Source organism: Delphinus delphis, chromosome 16 (assembly GCF_949987515.2).
Source record: "Delphinus delphis chromosome 16, mDelDel1.2, whole genome shotgun sequence".
NCBI lineage: Eukaryota > Metazoa > Chordata > Mammalia > Artiodactyla > Delphinidae > Delphinus > Delphinus delphis.
In genome coordinates this window covers 33,541,673-33,557,563 of record NC_082698.1, presented here as the reverse complement: position 1 = coordinate 33,557,563, position 15,891 = coordinate 33,541,673, and the positions used below count along the sequence as shown (strand labels likewise).

The 15,891-nt window shown below is 37.6% G+C and overlaps 1 protein-coding gene across 6 annotated transcripts in view; it reads left to right on the top strand.

The window, feature by feature from the left end:
• EXOC6 (exocyst complex component 6) overlaps positions 1-15,510 on the top strand; it is a 318,511-nt gene extending 303,001 nt beyond the window's left edge. For all 6 annotated transcript variants that reach the window (XM_060034465.1, XM_060034466.1, XM_060034468.1 and 3 more), the window contains exons 21-22: positions 13,046-13,158; positions 14,234-15,510. In XM_060034465.1, coding sequence (XP_059890448.1) covers positions 13,046-13,158; positions 14,234-14,366 — 246 coding nt within the window. In that variant the 3' untranslated portion in view covers positions 14,367-15,510. The remainder of the gene's footprint in view (positions 1-13,045; positions 13,159-14,233) is intronic.
• Positions 15,511-15,891: the final 381 nt, after the last annotated feature.

Here is a 15,891-nt window from a genome sequence, read left to right as displayed (position 1 = left end):
CAATGGGATGTGTGTCTTGTATCCTGTGTGGCCAAAGCTGTCAACTCATCATCTTCCCTCAATCTCGAATCAGATCTTCTTTCCATGTTCTCTGTTCTGGTTGATGGCACCACTCTGCTGTGTCCCACACCTAGTCATTCATCATGTCCTAGGGATTTTTCCTCCTAAATATTTCTATTTTTTGTTGTTGTTGTTGGGGGTAGGAGTTTATTAATTTATTTATTTTTGCTGTGTTGGGTCTTCGTTTCTGTGCGAGGGCTTTCTCTAGTTGTGGCAAGCGGGGGCCACTCTTCATCACGGTGCGCAGGCCTCTCACTATTGCAGCCTCTTTTGTGGAGCATAGGCTCCAGATGCGCAGGCTCCGTAGTTGTGGCTCACGGGCCCAGTTGCTCTGCGGCATGTGGGATCTTCCCAGACCTTCCCAGACACGGGCTCGAACCTGTGTCCCCTGCATTAGCAGGCAGATTCTCAACCACTGCGCCACCAGGGAAGCCCCCTCCTAAATATTTCTTAAACCCAACTACTTACTTATCTGTTCTGGTGTATTCCAGTCCTTAACCACTGGACTGCCAGGGAAGTCCTGAAACAGCACTTCTTATCCAAGTGAAATATAATCAGATAAACAAGTCATATCTGTAGAGTACTGATCATGTGAGACATTGGAGGAACTTGATTTTTCCCAACCAAATGGTACCTATTTCTAACATCCTAAAACACCAATCATTGAATATCTCTTAATTAACCCAGATTCTTCTTAAGAATTAAATTCCTTTTAAAAAATATTGATTTATTTTCAACTTCTTTGTAAATACTTAAAGACTGCTTCCAACTTTCTTACCTGTTTGTTATCCCTCTTTCCCCTTCTTTGTCTTCCTAATTATCAGCAGACTTTACCTCCTCAGCTATGTTGAGGGCAGTGGACCAGGCACCCGTTTTATGTATTACAATGAAGAGACTCTATGTCTTGAATTTTTTCTGACAGAGTGTCAAAGGAAACAATTATTTTAACAGGATGACACAGCCTATTTTGCTTAGAAATGTCCTAATTTCCTGTTTAGGCTATCCAGAGGTCAGGTGGCAATTTCATTTTGCACTCCCATAGTGTAGATTCACATCACTGCAAGCATTGTAGGACTTAGATCACAAGCCATTTAATTCCACTGGCTGCATTTATCTTCCCAAGAAAATAAGTCCTTCTCCTGTTGTTTTTATTTAGTTTCTCTTTTTGTATTTTACTGCTATAACCTGTAGTGAAAGAGGGATGGTTGCCAATAGCTATTTACCAACAGCTGCTTCTTAACTAAGGTGCATCTTAAAGTTTGCCTGTTGCCCTTTTGAAGTTCACATCACAGTGTTGTTACTGTTACCCTGTCCCAGAAATTACCTGTAACTAACTAAGCACTCAGGCAAGCATCAGGTCCCAAAGTAAGCCATGGCTCCTCCTACGTATTGGGCTGGCCAAAAAGTTCGTTCCGGTTTTCCGTAACGAACTTTTTGGCCAACCCAATATGCACTTCCTTCATGAATCAGCTTTTGTGTAGTTTGATAACTGCCCCCTTTTTTCATATTTAATTATGCCTCAGAGCTATGGAAAAACCAAATTTATCTGTTAAAACAGACAAAGCAGCAAGTGTTCCGACATGTTTATTGAGCAAATTATTATACCTGACAAAAGGTAATTACATACAATCAGGTCTGGATAATTAGGGGTTAATAAATTAACATAAGAGAAGTAAGTGCCTTTTAGATTTAGAAAAGCAAAAAAGACATATCTTTTTAAGTTATTTGAGTAAAAATTATAAAATCTATTATAAGATTTGAAAGAAAAAAACGAGTGAGGATGCAAGCCCCGTTAAATGCAAATACTCACCAAGATATTGTAGTATTCTTTGTCTTTAATATAGACCATAAAGATCCTTATTTTCTTTATGTCCATCATGCTAAGTATGGTAGACTAGCTAACTCTGCATTCTTTGGGAATCTAAGGCAAAATAGTAAAGAGTCTGTATTTATATTCTAGGACATAAAACTGAGACCTTATCTCTAGAAAGCTGAACAAATGACATATGTATCTGAAATTCAGTTCCCCACTTCACTAAAAATTTCTTGCAAGGCCTAGAACTGGGGTGTCTGCCTTAGTTTCTATGGTAATACCTTAGCAGACAGTGACAATCTCCCTTTTCCTTCTGAGGCAATTGGGATTTAATGGTCATGGTATGTTTCATTTGTCTCAACTGGTCTGAGTTCCATGCTAAAGAATAGAATGATAATATGTCTTGGGGCCTGAAGTATTTAGTTTTAGTTTTAGTTTAGCTTTTTTTTTTCAAAAGCCAAAAGTCAGTGTTTATAACTAATGACAAATTATAAATAATATATATTACTTGCTAAAATTTTAGAGTAAAACATATGTGACTTATTTTTTGAAGACTAAATTAATCCAGCTATTAGCGTCTCCAGGTTGTCATTTGCATTATTTTAAAACACAACCATGGGGAGGAGGGGGGAAGAATATCCACTTAGACTCTTACACATTTTAAAAAATGGTTAGTCCCTCCCTCTTTTTCTTAACAACTGCAGTCTAAAGGAGAACTTGAAGAAACCCCAGCCCAGTCTAGCTTCCCTCATTTGAACAACTACTATATCCTGGAGTAAAGACTCATTGGCATACAATTTTTCTTCATTGGCTAATCCATATTGTTTTCTTTGTTGTTTGATTTCTTCCAAAGTCAATTCATATAAGCAGACCTTATTTCTTCAGAGCTTCAGTGAAGCAAAGTGACTCATCAGAGAGAACTGAAAGTCTAGTGAACACCTCACATCATGAATTTCAAGGTTTGATTTCTTTAGTATTAGAAGTCTGAGCTTCATTGGTGAAGTCATTATATAACTACCTGTTATATAAGTGTGGCAGATGATATAATGAATTGGACAGAAAATTAAATGTATGACCTGGGAATGTTTATTTAACATGCTTGACGGTGGCATCACTGGTTTGCAAAAGGTAATCTCAGGAGCAGAGCTTTGGTTATGAAATATTTTAGTACATTCTATAACATAAATTAAATCAGTCAAAGAGACTAGTCTGGCCTTCAGAATAATTATAAGACATTACTAAAAATTCAGAGTTGTCTTGATTGTAAATAGTTGACATGTAAAGTAAATGATAACATAGCCATCTTATTAATATATATGATGTGGGCTCTGTGTAGACATAAAAGGTAACATTTGCAGTTCATCTCAACATACATACCTTTGTGTCAAAAGGTAACGTTTGCAGTTCATCTCAACATACATTTACGTGGTTCCTACTATATACCAGGTACTGGGCCAAATGTGAAGATACAGAGAGTAAGTAAAACAAGTCATCAGCTTTGAGGCACTTACAAAGTACATTATTAGGAAGAAGAAAAGGCACTTCAACTATTGGCGTATTAGAAAGAGATAGCGCTGAGACAGCCATGAACTGTCCAGACTACAAAAGGAATTATTGATATTTGATTCTTTAGTGGATAGACAGAATAACTGTGATATCAGCATACTGTGAAAAATACTATGATAGAGATTTATGGAGGGAGCTCTGAGGACACACGAAAGAGGAACAGCTAACACATAGTGGTCTGGGGAGACTTCCTGAGAGAAGTGAATCCAGATTTAAATTTTATGGAATAAGTAAAGAGTTACCTGAGTGAAGAAGGGAGGGGAAGGAGACTCAGAGAAGAAAATGACAATGTCCTGGGGCATCATCACGGTCTGTAAGAGAACTATGAGCAGTTCCTAGTTTAGGAGCTTAAATTCCAAGGCAGGAGAGGAAGCCAAAAAGTCACTTTGCATGTCATGTTAAGGAGCTTGAACTTTATCTTGTAGGAGCTGGGAAGCCACTGAAACTTTTAAGCAAGTGAATGGTATGATAAGATTTGTATTTGAGCTGCATCTCTCTGGCAGCAGTGTGGAGGTTGATGGATCCTGGCGTATTAGAAGGAGAAGCAGAGGGGATAGGCAAGACCAAAGGCCCCATGGGAGAGAGTATGATATCTAATCTAGGACAGTAGTAGTAGTAGTGGTGGTGGAAGGTACGTAGCAAGTGAATTCAAGAAATATTTAGGAAAAAAATATTTAGGAAGTTAAATTGACACAATTTGGCAATAAGTAAGATGCAGGAGTTGTGAGAGAGAAGAGTCAAAGCAACCTGAATCCAGGTTTCTAGTTTTGGTAATTAGGTAAGTGCTAGCACTCAGTGTGTGACTCGCCTTAGAGTATGAGGCAGCTGAATTAGTTACTCATGACTGAAGAAAAGCAAGCCACATATACATGTAAAGGTATCATAAAAACCAAAATCACACTCAGCTATTTGAGGTAAATCTACTTGAGCAAAATACCTGAAGTGTTCTCTTCTGTTTGGATAGTTACAAGGTTTTTCATGTTTTAGAAATAGAAGATGAAATAATTCTTTCTTTGGTGGCTCTGGTTGGGGTCGGGGGGCGCTGAGCCGCATGGCACGCGGGATCTTAGTTCCCCAATCAGTGATAGAGAACCCGCACCCCCTGCAGTGGGAGCGTGGAGTCTTAACCACTGGACCGCCAGGGCACTCCCCCCAAATTATTGATAATAATTTATTAATATATTTTGCATTCATAAATAAATTTTAGAAAACTTTAGTTACACATCTTTTGTTATTTGGGTTTAAATACATAATATAAATATTTTAAACCCCAATTGCCAGAAGAATTATTTAAAATTCAACTATATAAGGTGCTAATATTCTTACATTACTAAATGGAGAGTCAAAAGATCCTCTTAAAAGTTTCTGTAACAAATTCTACTCCTAGATATATACCCGAGAGAAATAAAAACACGTGTCCACACAAAACTTGTTCATAGCAGTTGTGACTCATAATAGCCGCCAAATGGGAATAACCCGAATGTCCACTAACTGATCAATGGATAAACAAATGTGGTGTATCCATGTAATGGAATGGTGTATCCACGTAATGGAATGGTGTATCCATGTAATGGAATGGTGTATCCACGTAATGGAATGGTGTATCCACGTAATGAAATGTTCTTCGGCAGTAAAGAGGAACGAAGTCCTGATGCCTGCTACAACATGGATGAACCCTGAAAACGTTATGTTAAATGAAAGAAGCCAGACACAAAAAACCACGTTATATGACTCCAGTTTGGAAAGTGACTGCTAATGAGTATGGGTATTCTTCTGGGGGATAAAAATGTTCTCAAATTGATTGAGATAGTTGCAGAATTCTGTGAATGTACTCAAGACCATTGATTTGTATACTTTAAATGGATAAATTGAATGGTATGTGAAATAGATCTCAAAACTTAAAAAAATTTTTTAAGGTGATATAACAAAAAATAGTTTAATTATATTAAATTATAAAAGCAAAAATAGAGAAAAATTGTTATAACTACCAAAAACAGGAAGGTAGTATAAGTAAGGTAAATCCTCATATATGATAACTACAAGATGATAAATAAAAACTAGAAAAATAAGTATATTTAGAGATATCGAGGTAATCACCAGTATTAAAACAGGAGTTAACATGATTGCTTCTGAGAATGGAAAGGGTAGGCTAATGGACTGTTGGTTTTCATGACATGCCCCATTTGATTATTAACCATGTATTACTTGATAAAATTAATTTTAATAAAGAGGAACTTCCCTAGTGGCTTAGTGGTTAAGAATCCGCCTGCCAACGCAGGGGACACGGGTTCGAGCCCTGGTCTGGGAAGATCCCACGTGCTGCGGAGCAACTAAGCCTGTGCGCCACAACTACTGAGGCTGCGCTCTAGAGCCCACAAGCCACAACTACTGAAGCCAGCGTGCCTATAGCCTGTGCATCACAACAAGAGAAGCTACTGCAATGAGAAGCTCACGCACCACAACGAAGAGTAGTCCCCACTCGCTGCAACTAGAAAAAGCCTGCACGCAGTAACGAAGACCCAACGCAGCCAAAAGTAAATAAATAAATAACTCTTTCCTTAAAAAAATTTTTTTTAATAAAGAATAAATTTCCACATAAAATTGTACACGTATATGTATCTGCATGGTCTTTTAGCCATGGTAGTGACCAAGAAATTCAAGGTAAAGCAAATATAGATGTGTATAAATCTGATGATATAAATTCTTTTTGCCTCTTTTTTTCCCCCAAAATTCCAAACCTACCTAGTAGTTATTTAGGACTATTACATGGCTTACCATCAAAAATACTTTAAGAACATTCTACTTCTGCTGTGTGCAGTTCACTTGAATTAAGTGACTTGAAGAGATGAATGCCTTTAAGCCACAATGTGCTCAGAGCTTGCTTCTGATCCTCACATAGGTAGGAGTGGAAAGGCTGGCTGAGAGCAGGTTAGGCAGATGGGACGTTTAAAGAGGGCAGGCACCGGTTAGGGGTCAGGTGTACCAGAGAGCCAAAAGTCAGCATGAGGGCAATTAACACCTGAGGGCAAAAAGTGAGGTGGGTGGAAGCACAATACTGCTTCTTTACAAAAGTTTTTGCCCAAAAAACAAAAGTTTTTCTAACTGCTGCTGAAAATTCTCTTCCATGCTGCATGTGGAATTTTCCATATATGTTTTCAAATAGCTGGAGAAGGGTAAAGCCAAGTGCTTTAAAAAGTAGATGGAGGGGGGCTTCCCTGGTGGCGCAGTGGTTGAGAATCCGCATGCCAATGCAGGGGACACGGGTTCGAGCCCTGGTTCGAGAAGATCCCACATGCCACGGGGCATCTAAGCCCGTGCGCCACAACTACTGAACCTGCACTCTAGAGCCCGCGAGCCACAACTACTGAGTCCACGTGCCACATCTACTGAAGCCCCCGCGCCTAGAGCCTGTGGCCTGCAACAAGAGAAGCCACTGAAAGGAGAAGCCCACGCACCGCAATGAAGAGCAGCCCCTGCTCGCCGCAACTAGAGAAAGCCCAGGCAGAGCAACAAAGACCCAATGCAACCAAAAATAAATAAAATTAAAAAAAAATAAATTAAAAAAAAAAAAGAGTAGATGGAGGGACTTCCCTGGTGGCGCAATGGTTAAGAATCCGCCTGCCAATGCAGGGGACACAGGGTCAAGCCCTGGTCCGGGAAGATCCCACATGCCGCGGAGCAACTAAGCCTGTGTGCCACAACTGCTGAGCCTGTGCTCTAGAGAACATGAGCCACAACTACTGAAGCCCGCACGCCTAGAGCCCATGCTCCACAACGAGAGAAGCCACCGCAGTGAGAAGCCCGTGCACTGCAACGAAGACCCCCGCTCACTGCAACTAGAGAAAGCCCACGCACAGCAACAAAGACCCAACGCAGCTAAAAATAAATAAGTACATTTATTTTTAAAAAAAAGCATATAGAGCTCATCATTTGATTTCAACATCTATTTAGAAAAAAGACTTGTATTTCCCCCCATTGTGGCCAATTTAATAAGACCCATTTTTCTTGAATCCCCAGTGCCTAATTACTCATATTTCTTCCTTAAAGCTACATTCCGGTTTAGGATTTTTGTTGTTTAAATCTCTGAAGCACTTTAGGAACCCTTGCTTTGGCTTTGTTTTTTGGAAGCAAAGGAAAAATGATCTCCTGGTTTACTTTTGGAATCTGCAAAGCAACTTTGAGGTCCCCCAGGTGGATTTAGTGTTTGGAAAGGGGAATTTGGGGGACTAAGGTTGACCCTGAGCCCCCAGGTCACTGTTCACATTTACAAAAGCAAACCTGGTATCCCCAATTGCTTTTCTCTTGAGGTTGGCTTAACTTTATTTATCTTCTGCCTTGGGTCACTGCCCCTGAGGTGCTTCAAAAGCAAAACCCAAAAGACCCAAAACAAAGAAAGCTAAACCAGATTCAAGGAAAAAATGACCTGGCACTCTGGGTTCACTTTTACAAAAGCAGAAAATCACTTCAAGAGTTTCATAGAATGGTTTAAAGTTGGCCTAGATTCATTGTGTCATTTGTGCAAAGTGATCTCAACAGGTCTGAGACCCCAAGTTTCTTGGGTGTAGATTTGGAGTGCGACTTAGGATGAGAAGCTGTCAGCAAGCTAAATGCCTTGACACAGACTAATTCAGTGATTCTTCCGTGATGCAACTATTTTGAGGATATAAATGGACCACCCATGCAACCATTTCTTTCCTTAAGCTGAATCTTTTTGTTTGCTGGACACACAGGGGTGGCTGAGGAAGTGAAACATACAACACACTTTAAAAAGTTGGCATAAATCCCACCTTATGTTATCAGATTAGTTATGAAGGGTGTTTTTGAATCCTTGGTGCAAAAAAAAGTTAGTTTGCTAATTTTAGGTAATCTTATAAGTCATGATGAAATAGAACTGGGGCACATTATTTTGCTATTCATTTTTATATGATCCATACTTTGCTTACTTCCCTAAAGGATTTAAGGTGGAATTACTTTACTTGACTATTGGAACAAACGCATTTTTAGAACTTAGTACCAATTTTCATTTTAATATGGCTGACTTTATCCTTTAATAAGTAATTGTAAAATTGCTTTTGGATAATCTAGGGGGGATTTTATTTTTGTTCATGTTTGGTCTACATCTTTGGATTTCAGGTATATGTGTTAACTAATAAATTCACCTGTTGAGACCATGTCTTACAGTTTATTTCCAAGACTGAGGGAGATTTTGTATGATTAATAACAAATGTATTATTTGTTTACTGCCATCTGAAGAAAGTACAACTTGAGATAGAGAAGTAAGGTTTTCCATAATTTAGATTTTAATATTAAGGACATAGTACATCCTGTGAAACCTCCCCGAATGTGAGAGGCAGTCCCCAAGGCAATGACTGTGTGGAGTGAAGAGGAGTGTCAGTGATTGTACCTGGTGCCACTCCAGTTTCCGCATCCCTTCCCGTCACACTCTGGCTCCAGAGCAGTCTCGTTCTTTTTAAACAATCCCAGAGACCTGGGATCATGCTTCTTGGTCAAAATAGGCATAGGTAGCAGCCTATAGAAATGGACTCAGTCCGTAAATCTGGCCTGGCATAGTGTTAGGTAGGACCCAGGAATAATGTCCTAGTCTTGTGTTACATCTTTCATGTCAGTATAACTGTACTTTAAAGGATCTTATAATTGTTATGGATGGAGGGACACTGGTAGACCATTCAGAAATATTAGTGCTTCTTTCTCTAAGAAGATCATTTACCTCAATTAACATTAGACCCAATGCCTTATCATAAGGGTATCTATCCTCTTTATCAAGCCCCAGGGAAAGCCTGGGAAAGGTGGAAGTCAGTTGACTACATTCACTTGCCCTAGTTTGCCTGCTGGCCAACTTTGGCCTTTTTCTAGAGCTGTCTTCATAAACCGAAATTGTCTGTAGGGTGCTTATATTTTGTACTCATGAAGCCTAAGAAAAAAGCTCCTAAGTAACTTGGAATAGTGGTCTGGCATCATCAGTCAGAGAGTGATATTGCTTGAATATCTACTGAGAGGTTACGCTCTGCTGGACATACTTTATGAGTTTGCCTGCACAGCTCCGTGAAGTTTGTTTCTATTTACTTATTAAATGTGGTATTATGCATTTGAAAAATCCTTATGATGCCGAAAGCTCCGCTTCTCTGCACTGGTGTCAAATCTCAGAGACAGAGTTTTGGGTGAAGTAGAAAAGGATAGCTTTATTGCTTTGCCAGGCAAAGAGGGGGACACAGCAGGCTCCTGCCTCAAAAAACTATGTGTCCCAACCCCAGAGAATTTGATGAGGGGTTTTATAACAGTGGCTCAAGGGTGGGGTCTCTGACAAGATTAAGGTATGTGCAGAGCCTGCCCTCCTTTCCTCTGTCTCAGGTGGTCTCCTAATCTCAGGAGAGTCTCTGCTCCCTTTAATCAGGTGGTTTCTTGGCTGCTCCTCCCTTGATTAGCAACTGTTCACATCCGCCCTTTGGAACTCAGAGAAGGTCTTGGAGGCTGGAGTCTTGCCTACAAGAATTGGGGGACAAAAAAAGACTCTTGCGCCTGGGAGCCCCACAGGGCCCTGTCACACACGTGGAAATGAGAAATCAGAGTATGAGATCAGCATGCTTGCTAGGCCTTATCATTCCTCTCCACCCACATCCATGTATCCTTTGGGGCATAGACACTGAAATGGTGCTCAAGTCTATATCCACTGGATTCATGGCCTGAGAATACAGAGCAAGCAGTGTCAGCTCCTATGTAAATCAGTTTCTATCTTACTCAATATTAAATTGACAGTAGCTTCCTCATATGTTACTCTAGTTTAAGTTACTAAGATTGTGTGTGAATAGTTTTTTCTTTATAAATTCTTCATGTTAACATAAAATATTACTTGTTTCCTTATGAACTCTGCCTCCCCACTTTCCCCGCTTACAGTGTAAACTCTTTGAGGACAGGGACTTTGTCTCATTCAATACTGTATCTCTGGTGCCTAGCACAGTAGTTCGCAGGTTGTAGGTGGGCAGTCAATATTTGTTGAATGAATAAGTGAATGTTATCTAGATCCTTAGCCCTTTTATCCACCTTGGCAATGCATTCCTTAACCATTAGTGTGCAAATTTATGCAGATTTCCATTGATATCTACACGTTAACTATGCACTGTATGTATTGCTGTAAAGTATTGGTGTAAATTTGAAAGCATGTGGATTAGACTTGTCTACAGATGGGCAGTTAGGTTAAATTTTGTGGTTCCTGTAATTTCTAGCAATAAGAAATTTGCATATGAGTGTCTGACCATACATGAAAAAAGTAAGCATAATATTTCTTTATCTAGGAAAGTCTGTTTTTGTGCTGTAAAAGAACCATTTCTATACTCACAGCTGGAGTTGGTGTAGGTTTTAAATTCATTAAATGGGCTCCTCCTTTCCCACCTGGGGGTAGATCAGCCCTTATTTTAAGGCTTCTTCTTCCAGGTCCCAAAGGTCATGTTGCTGTTGCCTTCGGAAAGAAAGGGAATTTGCAGCCAGTACATTATTAAGTGGTTGCTGACTGTGCGCATGCCCACACACACTTGAGCTGACATACGTATACCTGGAAGAGGACTCCTTCAAACTGAGGCTTTTATTTTGAATGAGGAGAATTCATTATTGAAATTTATTGGAAAAAAAATATATGTATGTATGTAAACCTTATTTCTAACTCTAAAGTTAATACATGCCCATTGTAGAATATTATGAAAATAAAGAAGATAATAACAGTTACCCATAATCCCACCACACAAATTACAACTCTTCTTAACATTTTCTCAAATTTTTTTCCACTCTCTTTTGATCGGTTTTTATGTAATTTTAGTAGTAATATTTATCATAAACTTCCCAAGCTATTTAAAATTCTATGTAAGCATCAATTTGAATAACCACATGATACTTGTCTTTATAGATAGATATACCTCACTACTTAACCATTGTCTTAATACTGAGATTTAAGCTGTTTTCAGTGGGTTTTTTTTCTTCAATTTTTGATAACACAAGTAACATTTTTGAGATTAATATATTTGTTCATAAGTTTTTATCTACCTTTATTATTGTCTACTGAAGTTAGATTCCTAGAAGTAGGATTACTGAATCAAAGGGAATGGCCATTTTTATAAGGTTCTTAAATACATACTGCAAATTCACATTCCAGAGAAGTTATACTAATTTACATTTTCACTGCAGAGTGTAGAAAGTAACTTTTCCTCCTTGTGAAAGAAGGGGAAAATGTACTTGTTGCTAAGCAAGAGTCAAAAATTACACAGAACTTGAAATATGTTCCCTTTTCTTTTTAAGACTGTGTTTTTTTAACATTGTCTCAGTGTAGTTTCTGTACCAGTGTTTTAACTTTTGGTATGGCTGGTATGGCCTAGAATGTTGCCCGAAAGAAAATAGTGTGGCTTTTAATATTAGTAGTAAATATTTTCATTATAGAATTTTCTGCTTTGTACAAGAAAGTTTCTATTAGTAGCTGTATATTGGATGGGAAGAGTCAAACAAGTCCATTATCTTCCTAAGGAAGAGCTAGTTTCTTGTAACTTTCTTCTAACTTTCTGTAGGTTTTAACCACCCCAGAAATTTTATCCCTCTCAGAGCCAGTAGGTTGGCTCACATATCCTATGAGTAAATACAAATACTTGCTTCATTTGAAAGCAAAACCAATACACCCCTTACTTATAAAGTGAGCTAAAACAAAAAGAAAAAGTAACATAAAAACCGAAGGAAGGTAGTAAGTAAAACATTTATCTTTCTGAAACAATTCAAATGGGGATAGGAAGTTGGTTTTAAATGGCTTAAAGGGGATTAGGGTTTTAAAGTTGGATAAGGAGTTTGGTGCTTTGGTTTAGGCACTGCATTGCTTTTAAAAGATTACTTCCATATTTGACAACAATTCTAACTGGAGATTATAAAGCAAATAGTCAATTTTAAAACACTACGGAAAACAAGAAGGTTTCCTTTTTGTTGTTGTTTGTTTATACAAAATGATTGCCTAGAGTTAACAGGCTGAGTCCTGAAGGCCTCATTTCATAACACTACTGAGGATCTATCACCAGGGAGAATCCAGAAGAGGTTGTTTAATGCACTTCATTGAGATTATCTGAGCTTTTCGGTTTAAATTACTTTGGGAAAAGTCTAGGTGCAAACGACTTCTTTGAAAGGTAAACATACTTAACCTCTTTTTAGAAAAAAAGGTTCAATTTAAGTTCTTTAAAATTCTTCAGTTAGTAACAGCAACCCTCATTAACTAAATTTGAGTATGAACTGAATAATGTGTAAAGATTAAATCTCTATACCTCAGTACGTGTTAATATAATTATATAACTGTTTTCATTATTTTACAATTATTTGAAAATGCAATTAAGTATTTTATTAGAAAGGCAAGGCCTGACAATTTTAGTAATTTGAAAAGTGAAAAGATATTATACACTATGTTGGTTATAAAATATAGTTAATGAAGTTTTAAAAATGAGATTCCTTATTCTGTTGCATCTGAGAAGCAGGTCATATTAAAATGGATCAGGAGTAGCATATCTTTTATGTATTAGCTGTGGATAAATAGTCAAAAGTTGCTTTAACATTTCTCCCCATCTTCCTCAGCTCCTTGACCTGTTTATGGTTTGGGATTGGTCTACTTACCTAGCTGATTACGGTCAGCCAGCTTCTAAGTACCTTCGGGTGAATCCAAACACAGCCCTTACTCTTTTGGAGAAGTGAGTATATTCCGCAGATGTTTTTGCATACCATTTTAGCATTTTGTGATTCAGTGATAATTGAAGAACTAGAAATTTTTATCAAAAGAGAAATGTCTGTATGGAACTTAAAAGTTCAGTTCATTTTAATGATCAAAACATAAGCCTCTTTCTTTCTCGCCTTCAGTGTTGTATACTTTTATATGAGATTTGTTTATGTTGATACAGACAAAACATTTTTCCTATTGTATCCTCAATATCTGACCTAATTGGCTTTAGAAATATGTTTACTGCAGATAAGTGAGAATTGGAACTTTTTTTTTTTTTTAATACTGTAACACAGGAAAGAAAGTATTTTGTAAAACGTAGTTAGGGATTGGAATGTTTGCCACCAGTGCTGTCTAGATCCTACCATGATGGGCTTGGATTCTTTACAGGTAGAGAGGTGTGCGTTTCAAAAAAATGATATTTTAAAAACAGAAGTAACAGAACACTTACTGGTGCGTCTCGTCCAATTAAAAGTAAAACAAGTGTAGGTGTTACTTTTCCTTCTTTTATGTGGCAGGTTTTCTTTTCACTCTACCATATTTCATTTTAAGCATCACTATTAAAATTTTCAATTTTTGAATTAAAAGTGTATATTATTTCCCCACATTTCAAAATATCTGTGGTGTATTTGATTTGAGAGGACATAAGGAACTGTTTTAAATAAATGTAAGCTTGTTTTACAATGCCATGAAACACCACTGAGGCAAACAAATTACTGCTTTAAATTTTCTAATATTATTTTTCCTTTCACCTTGTCTTGCTATGAGTGTGATTTGCAGAGTCCATAGAGGGTATGTATTTTAGCATACTTTATGGAATGATGTTAGAAAATAGTATCACGTAAGGAAACTTGCTTTAGATTTACATACTAATATTTTGTGTGGTTGCTTTCTCTGTAATTCTATTAGTAGTACCTATTTTCTTTGAAGTATATTTTTCAAGCATAGGATTAGTGTGAGATAATCCAGAGCATGCCAAGATACTTCACTTGTGACAGTATAGCTTTTAATTTCCTTTTCTAATCTTCTTCATTCACGTATATTCCTAGGATGAAGGATACTAGCAAAAAGAACAATATATTTGCTCAATTCAGGAAGAATGATCGAGACAAACAGAAGTTGATAGAGACAGTTGTGAAACAGCTGAGAAGTTTGGTGAATGGTATGTCCCAGCACACATAAACTTCACATTGCTTGCACTCAGTGACACCAAATCCCTGGTGTCTCAACATTGATCTCTAACAGGCACAGGTCATGATACAGAAAGTTGTTTGCAGAATTCAAAAATACAGTAGAGAAAAGACACTGATGAGAGAGCTTAAACAAGAAAGAATTATAAATATCATTTGTATGGATTTTTAAATAGCTGAATAATATTTTATATATGGAAAACCTGGCATTAATTTTTTTTCACTTCTAGGGAAAAAAGGCAAAACTAATATATAAATCAGGTCAAAAATTGTCTATGAAACTGATTGTGTAAATACATGAGAAGAACTTATGCCTCTATGTATTGGTGTTTTTTCTACTTAGACTTGAATGATTTTTCTGTTTTGTTTTTTGTTTGTTTGTTTTCCAGTATCTGGTTTGGGAATGAAATTATGTCTGATCTTTCACTGTCATTTTCTGACTTTTAGCTTTAATTTTCACCTCAATATTATTTAAATAGACTAAAATTTCTAATTCTGCTGATTTCGAGGGAGGAACTATAAATCTTTAAAGGTCCCTGAAGTCAAACTTAATTTAACCCAATAAGAATTTGAATTATTTGTTCTACTTGGGTGGTTTAATTTAATCTGAATATGAAGAAAAGGAATTTGATTTTCTAAAGATGCAAGGTGTTTCTGTTCAGCAGGGTTAATATTTCTAACTATAGTGTTTGTAGCTGGCCCCATTTATTTGGTTTGGTTTGGTTTGGTTTGGTTCAAGTTAGAAGGACAGAAACTAAGTGGGGCTAACCACTTCAGGTGCCGCTTGTGCTAGGAGAGATGTGTTCCTACACACAGAAGTTACCACAGGGGTCAGGTTACTTTCTTCAAAGAGCAGACCTCAGTACCGTGTCCTCACTGTGGAAACAAGCCAAACCAAATGAACTCTGGAAAACCTAAAATGAATGTACATTTTACCGTGTAAAGTACTGTGGTCCAGATGGTAATAACAATCTGATCCTTACTTTCTCTTCATTGTATTTATGCTGAATAATCCTTTTGCATTTTCAGGATTTATGCCTGTAAGAAACTTTTATTTGACTCTGTAAAATAAGTGCAAAGAATTATATGTACATTTCTTGATTTTGTGATTAAATATTAAAAAGGTTGAGCAAGTTGTTGGAAATTCAATGATACTGCATCTATTTAGAGCTTCCTGACTTAAAACAACTGCTTTCTTCAGAAGGGCTATTATTCCCTAGTTATTGGAATGGGAGTGTCACCAAAACAAAGAAAATAAGCACTTATTCCCTTGACCGTCTCTTATCCTAAAGTATTTAACGTTTTAAAAAATATTACATGGAAAATATGGTAATTCCAGGGACAATACTATCTGGAAGTTACCAGAGGAGCCGTGAGCTGCTAGTTCTCTTTGAGGACTGGAATGTAGTGACCCTCCAGTGCCTTACCCAGCTCTCCAGGTCACCAGGGACGTCTCCCGGCTTGGGATGAGGCGTCCCCAGATTCGGAGAGACGCCTCCTTTGTACTGCTTGGAGCA